The sequence below is a fragment of the Thunnus thynnus genome, chromosome 13 (genome assembly GCF_963924715.1).
Source record: "Thunnus thynnus chromosome 13, fThuThy2.1, whole genome shotgun sequence".
Classification (NCBI taxonomy): Eukaryota; Metazoa; Chordata; class Actinopteri; order Scombriformes; family Scombridae; genus Thunnus; species Thunnus thynnus.
In genome coordinates, this window is record NC_089529.1 from 15,993,517 (window position 1) to 16,000,817 (window position 7,301).

At 43.4% G+C, this 7,301-nt stretch overlaps 1 protein-coding gene and 1 pseudogene across 5 annotated transcripts in view; both read left to right on the top strand.

Annotated features, from left to right (window-relative positions):
* LOC137195703 (olfactory receptor 1-like) overlaps positions 1–4,756 on the top strand; it is a 31,099-nt gene extending 26,343 nt beyond the window's left edge. For 3 of the 5 annotated variants that reach the window (XR_010931152.1, XR_010931149.1, XR_010931151.1), the window contains exon 3: positions 4,556–4,756. Coding sequence is in view for 1 of the 5 variants with exons in the window: in XM_067608283.1 (XP_067464384.1) it covers positions 1,122–2,285 (1,164 nt within the window). In the remaining 4 variants the exon portion in view is untranslated. Of the gene's footprint in view, positions 1–1,121; positions 4,472–4,555 lie in introns of those variants that run through there. The other 2 variants (XR_010931150.1, XM_067608283.1) reach the window with 2 other exon arrangements.
* A 665-nt stretch (positions 4,757–5,421) lies between these two features.
* On the top strand, positions 5,422–7,301 carry LOC137196285 (uncharacterized; annotated as a pseudogene).

Sequence of the window (7,301 nt, forward strand, 5' to 3'; positions counted from 1 at the left end):
ATTCACACACTGATGGCATAGCCATCACGAGCAATTTGGGATTAAGTTTCTTGCCCAAGGACACATCGACATGCGGACTGGAGGAGCTGGTAATCGAACCGCCAATCTTCCGATTAGTGGACGACCCGCTCTACCTCCTGAGCCACAGCATGATAAACTAAACTAAAACAGAAATGTTATGCACTTTGAGCTGCATTTTGTTTATGAAAGGTGCCATACAAAGTTTATTATTATTATTATTATTATTATTATTATTATTATTATCATTGTTATATCAACTTAGTGTGACCTGCCTAACTGGAGGGTAAGGCTAATCCCACCTTAACCTGGGCTCCCCCCAAGACCACCTACTCTATACAGGTCAACACACAGATAAGTGTAAAGAAATTAAACAGAGACGTGGCTTCGAGTCCAATTGTATCAAAATTTATTTAAAAAGATCAATTTATAAAAATGACAGTGGCATTGTAATACAACCAGAGATCAAATTATTAATATAATAAAGTTAATATCTGCCAAGTAGGTATTTAAGAGTTAAAATGCCTCACACACCCTCACGATCATGCTGTGTCTGTGCGTATAATAAAAAAATATATATTCAAAATACTCACTCTAAAGGAAAACAAAAAAAAACCATATGATTAACAAGCCAGGCTGACTGGTACAGGATAACCGCTTTTTCCACGACTATATCGCCATGTGCCTTCACAGCACTGCCACCACTGCAAACACACACGCACACACACACCAAACTAACACCTCTAGGTGCCGTGTAATACTTATCTGCATGCCGGTGCACAACAACCCTTCTACATTAGCATCGGCATGTCTTTGTGAGCATGTTAGCGTGCTAATGTTAGTATTTAGCTTAAAGCACAGCTGTGCCAATGCACAGTCTTATAGAGCATTGCTGTAGTCTTGTTTTACAGTAAAATACTGATTATGCTACTTTCTGCTGTTTGACTGATGATTCACTGGTGACAGCAATTAACAGAGTTGATTACATAAGTAAACTGATGACATAAACTATGAAATTTTGAAATAGCCTGTATGAATATCCAATTCATGACCATGTGACACAGCCACCTGCACTCATCCCACAATGAAAGCTGCATATATAAATGACTCTCACAGTACAACTCACTTTAGTGCACTGCATTTTAGGCCTGTCATCTGAGGTGAGTTTGGTCACAGCAACATTTACCAAACAATTAAAACGTGTCATCCTTTATTATTATATATTTTTCTTTTTACATTTAGGGAAACAGATATCCACAATGAGTCCTGAAGAGAAAGCTGCCACCATATTTAATGCCACATTTGTTCGCCCTGCAAAATTCTATATCAGTGGATTTATTAACATTCCTCATGTTAAGTATTACTATGTATTCCTGTGTTTTGTTTATGTAATGACTGTTCTTGGTAATGTTCTTCTCCTCTCAGTTATCTACCTGGTTGAGGCTCTTCATACTCCTAAATACATGATTGTGTCCAACCTGGCTGTGACAGATTTGTGTGGCAGCACTGCTCTTATTCCAAAACTCTTAGACACATTTTTGTTTGATAACAGGTACATTGTCTATGAGGCTTGCTTGAGTTATATGTTCTTTGTTTTATTCTTTACAGGTATACAATCATGGACACTTGTCACTATGGCATATGACAGATTTATAGCAATTTGTTTTCCTTTAAGGTATCATATTATTGTGACTAAACCAGCTATTACTGCAATGCTGCTGTTTGTGTGGGTTTCTTTATTGACTCTTGTAGCATTTACTGTTGGGCTTTTTGATCGCCTGTCTTTCTGTAGATCTTTGGTGATAAAGAGCTTTTTCTGTGATCATGGGCCAGTATATTATCTGGCCTGTAATGACACTTCTTTAAATAACATAATGGCATATGTTGCTTTCATTATATTCCTCTGTATTCCTCTTATACTAATAGGAATCACATATGTTTGCATTTCCATAGCACTGAGCAGGATTGCATCAGGAGAGGAGCGACTCAAAGCTTTAAAAACTTGTACTTCTCACCTGATCATTGTGGCTATTTTCTTCCTACCAATAGTGGGCATCAACATAGCTGCAGTGGCCTCCGACATCCATCCTAACGCCAGGATAATAAACTCATCGTTGACGCACACCATACCAGCTTTGCTTAATCCTATTGTGTACTCTTTAAAGACAGAAGAGGTGTTGAACTCTGTAAAGAAGGTTTTCAAAAGAAATAGGCTTAGCAACACAACCTCATCCAGAAAGGTGAACTCTTTATCAGTGCTGTATTGACATAGTAGGGGGCAATAGAATATTTGTGATTTGTAACTCTGTACTCAACTTCTCACAAATAAGTACTACAGGTTTACTATTAAAATGGCTATTATGTGGTATCTTGTCAATAAATGTTTTTTTTTCTGTTGCATTATCCATATGACTGTATGATCTCCCTTGCAAAATTAAATCAGGGATTTTAACATGTTGTGAATGTACACCGCTGAACAAAGTTATTTGGGGAAAAGAAACAATTCATCTACAACTGTACCAGCAACTGTTGTTTTACAATGCTTCACTGTATGTTTATATGTATACATATATATATGATAGATAGATAGATAGATGTGTATAAATATATATAAATATATAATATAATATAGCAGATTTAGACCCAAAATATGCCATTTTGCATACATCTGTTTTCAAATCTAGGAAATTGTACATTCATAATGTGTTAATAGGTTGGAGGTCATACTTTGAGTTTGTTAACATGATGATGGTGGTGATGTAGGGAGCTGTCTGGCATACAATACTAGACCTCTGTTATGAATTGTATGTGATATAAAAACTGACTGCTATTCAAGGCACATGCTTCTGCTAGTGCATCTCAACGCAGCTCTTAAACTTGTTAAATAATTGAGTGTTGTTGACACCTCAGACTTAAATAGTCGAGGTTGGTTGTTGGGCCAAGATTGCCATTGAAAAACATCCTATCTGCCAATACTGCAACTAATCTAAGAAGTTTATTTGATTTTACGAGGACTGATATGGCACAATGAAAAGCATTAGTGACTGATTGTCAGACTCAGCTGGATTAATAGCCCTTACATAGCCTGGTGGTGTGTTTTGGGTCCCTGTCTTGTTGAAAAACAACTGATGGTTCAAATAAGCACAAACCAGATAGGATGGTGTGTCGCTGCAGAATGTTGTGGTAGCCATGCGGGTTAAGTGTGCCTTGAATCCTGAATAAACTGCCAACAGTGTCACCAGAAAAGCCCCCCCACACCATCATACCTCCTTCATGCTTCACAGTTGAAACCACACATGCAGATACCATCCATTCACCTTCACTGCATCTCACAAAGACACAGCGATTGGAACCAAAAATCTCAAATTTGGACATATAAGACCGAAGTACAGATTTACACTGCTTTAATGTCCATTCCTTGTGTTTCTTGGCCCAAGCAGTTCTCTTCTTCTTATTGGTCTCCCTCAGAAGTAGTTCCTTGCAGCAATTCAAACGTGAAGGCCTCATTCATGCATTCTCCTGCACTCTCCACGAACAGTCTATGTTGAGATGTGTCTGCTACTTGAACTCTGGGAGGCATTGATTTGTGTTCTAAGGTGCTATTAAGTGGCGATTTCTGAGGCTGAACTAACTCTTTGTCTTCATTTCCCGGGAGTCTTTATTATTTTTTATTTTTTATTTTTATTTTTTTATCTTGCTGTGCAGCACTTTGGAAACCTTGTGTTTGTTAAAATCGTGCTATATAAATAAAGTGGATTGGATTGGATTGGATGAGCACAGCATTTGATGGTTTTTACGACTGCACTTGAAGAAACTGTTAAAGTTCTCGAAACTACGCGGATTGACTGACCTTCAGTAAAATGACAGACAGTCATTACGCTTTAGTTAGTTGAGCAGTTCTTGCCATTATATTCATTACTACAATAGTCAAATAAGGCTATTTTCTGTATACCAACACTACATCAACACAACACAACTGATGGTCTCAAATGCATTAGGAGGGTTAAGATAGTGCCAATAGTGTTCAAAGCTGTCATCAAGGCAATCAGTGGATACTTTGAGGAATCCAAAATATGAAACATATTTTTGTTTGTTTAACAGTTTTTGTTCACTTAATGGTTCCATATGTTATTTCACAGTTTTGATGTCTTTAATATTGTTGTGCAATATAGAAATAGTACTGTTATGGCACCTGAAGACTCCCTAGTGTTTCCCTGTTTTCCCCTTCCCTGTATTCCCGTCTGTCTCTCTCTCTCTGTTTATGTTTGTGTGGGCGTGTGTGTGTTGGCCTGGGCATGGTTCTCCTGGCTCTCAGCTCTACACTCCTGTCTGCAATCAGCTCATCACCTCTCCCAGTCTGCTCACCTTCCTCCCATCAATTCATCAGCTTGCAGTGTATATATATAACGGCCCTTCATCCACTCATCGCCAGATCGTTGTTTCTACTCAAGTGGTAGCTTGCACTTCAGGCCTCTTGCTTATATATAGTGATTTCTCCAAGTTCGGATTTTTTGCTAGCTGCTGTCTCTCTCTCCAGTGTTCCTGGACCATCGCTCGCCTGCCTGCCTGCTTGCCCGCTCTCCAGCCCACCACCCCCTTCTCCATTCTGCCAGCCCTTGCCATTCTCCCTCACTCCTCTCAGCCCTCCAGTCCTCTGCCTCAGCCCGCTTCATCCCCACTCTATCCACCTCCATTCCTCCACTTCCTTGGCAATAAAACCTTATTTCATTCACCATCACTCTAGTCTGTGTCTGCATTTGCGTCCACATTGCAAACCCTTACCCCCTAACTTTTGACTTGTATTATATATTAGCCATATTTTAGGAGTTCAAATAGGGTCTTCGTGTTATATGTGTTGTTCTTACTTTAACTTGTTAAGACCCAGGGTGCTGGGAGGTGTGGCTCACCTAGACAGACATACCCAAAATAAATCAAATATATTTACAATATACACATATATGACAGTGGACAGCTCGGAAAGATGGAAACCGGGGCAGGGCAGGTTGGCAGCCCAAACCGTATCCTTTGAGATAAGGAAACCCACACTAAGCTATGGATCAACACATGGAACAAAACCCCAAGAGGGGAGGAGGGATGAGAACCCCAAACTGACGGACCAAAGGCTAACGACCAAGAGCAATGGACAACCGACTATGAATATGAAATGTATATGTGGGAAGATCTGTAAGAACAGCCGAGGCCTGAAGATTCACCAGACCTGGATGAAGTGTTTGGAGGGAGAGGGAGCGTCACAACGCACAGGTATTGTACCTTGTGAGACGCAGGAGGAGCCTTGCCAGGAAGCACCCCATAGAGCCCAGAGCCCCCAGGTGGTGCAACAAATCCCTCAGAACAGATCTTCGGAGAAGGTTAGAGTCCAATGGCCACAGGCCGACAAGACAGCAGTCTGGCAACAGTTCGACAAGGATGCCGACACGGTGCTAGAAGCAACAGCAAAGGGACATGTGGATTGGAGGCTGCAGATGATGACGACAATCATCGTCAGCCTAGCTGCAGAAAGGTTTGGAGCAGTGGAGAATGGGCCAGGAAGAACACCCTTCACCATGAACTGAAGAGCAGCTAAGATCCACAACATTTGGAAGGAGCTAAAACCCCTCAAAAAGTAGTACAAGGAGGCCAGTGAGGGGCAATGTCCCCCCTTGGCTGCGTTGAGACCTACCTTGAGGGAGGACCCCTGCTGACCCTCCATAGAGTGGATTGGCACCGAAGACGCCGGAAGCAAAGAGCCAGGAAGCCAGCATCCTTCATAGCCAACCCTAGCTGGGATGTTGCAACACCCTGATAGAACAACTATAACTTGTCAAGGAGTTTGACAGCAGGGAGCCACTCCTGAAAGAGGTCCAGGATGTTGTGAGGAGGCCAAGATCTAGCTCAGCCCATGGCCCGAGTGGAGTCCCCTACAAGGTCTACAAGAACTGTCCCTTGTTACTGAAACAGCTGTGGAAAATCCTGAATGTCATCTGGAGGAGAGGAAGAGTGGCATGGCAGTGGAGATTTGCTGAGGGAGTCTGGATCCCCAAGGAAGAGGATTCCAACACATTTGATCAGTTTAGGATCATCTCTTTGCTGAGTGTCGGAGGGAAGACTGACTTCCTCTCCAACAGTGGCTACATAGACACTTCAGTGCAGAAGGGGGATGTATCTGGAGAGCTGGTGTGCCTAGAGCCCACAGGAGTGGTGACCCAGCTCATCAGAGAAGCCTGGGAGATCAAGGGAGACCTGGCAGTTCTCGGGCTTGACCTGGCCTACGGCTCCATCCTTCACAAGCTGGTCCAGATGACCATGGCCAAGCATCATGTACCGGGCCAACTGGCAGATTTTATCCTGGATTACATGGCAGTTCAGGATGAGAGTCTCAGCAGGATCAGTAACATCAGAATGGCACAGGCCAGCGGTTGGAATCATCATGGGCTGTATCATCACTGTGATCCTCTTTGCCTTCGCGATGAACATGATTGCGAAGTCCACAGCACCAGAATTCCAGGGCCCTCGGACGAAATCAGGGATGCACCAACCACCAGTGGATGGCAGTGGACTGATCAGGGCTTCCCGTCAAGTTCAAAGCTTGGATCTACCAACATGGCATCCTCCATCCATCTCCGGACTGCCACACTGCTCAGGCAGGGGTACGTTTAAGCACATCTTGAGCTGCTGCCCAAAGGCTCTTGGGCAGGGCCGGTACATCTGGTGTCACAACCAGGTTCTGAAACCCATTGCGGAGGCCATCAGCATGGGAATCAGCAGCTGCAGACGTGTATGCCCCACTACCCAGAAGATCACCATTGTGAAGGCTGGAGAGCAGCCACCAAGAACCACAGTAGCCAAGAAGCCAGCGGAAATCATGGCAACTGTGCAGGATTGGCAGCTTTCTGTGGACTTGGCGAACCAGCTGAAGTTCTCACGGCATCACAACAACCCTGAGGCCAGACATCCTCCTGGTCTCAGAGGCAACCAAGAACATCAGACGATGTTGGAGCTGACAGTGCCATGGGAAGACCATCTGGAAGAATTAAGAAGAAGAGGACCAAGTATGAAGAGCTGGTCATCGACTGAAGCAAGACTGGAAGGCAAGGTGTATGCCCATTGAGGTTGGCTGCAGAGGTTTTGAAGGGCAGTAGCTCTACAAAGTCTTGAGTGCACTGGGCATTACCGGAAGGGGGAGGAGGAGAGCCATCAGCAACATCACAGAGGCAGTGGAAGGAGCCTCTAGATTGCTCTTGATTAGGAGGGGAGAACCACGGGGTGTGGTGAATGCCACTTGA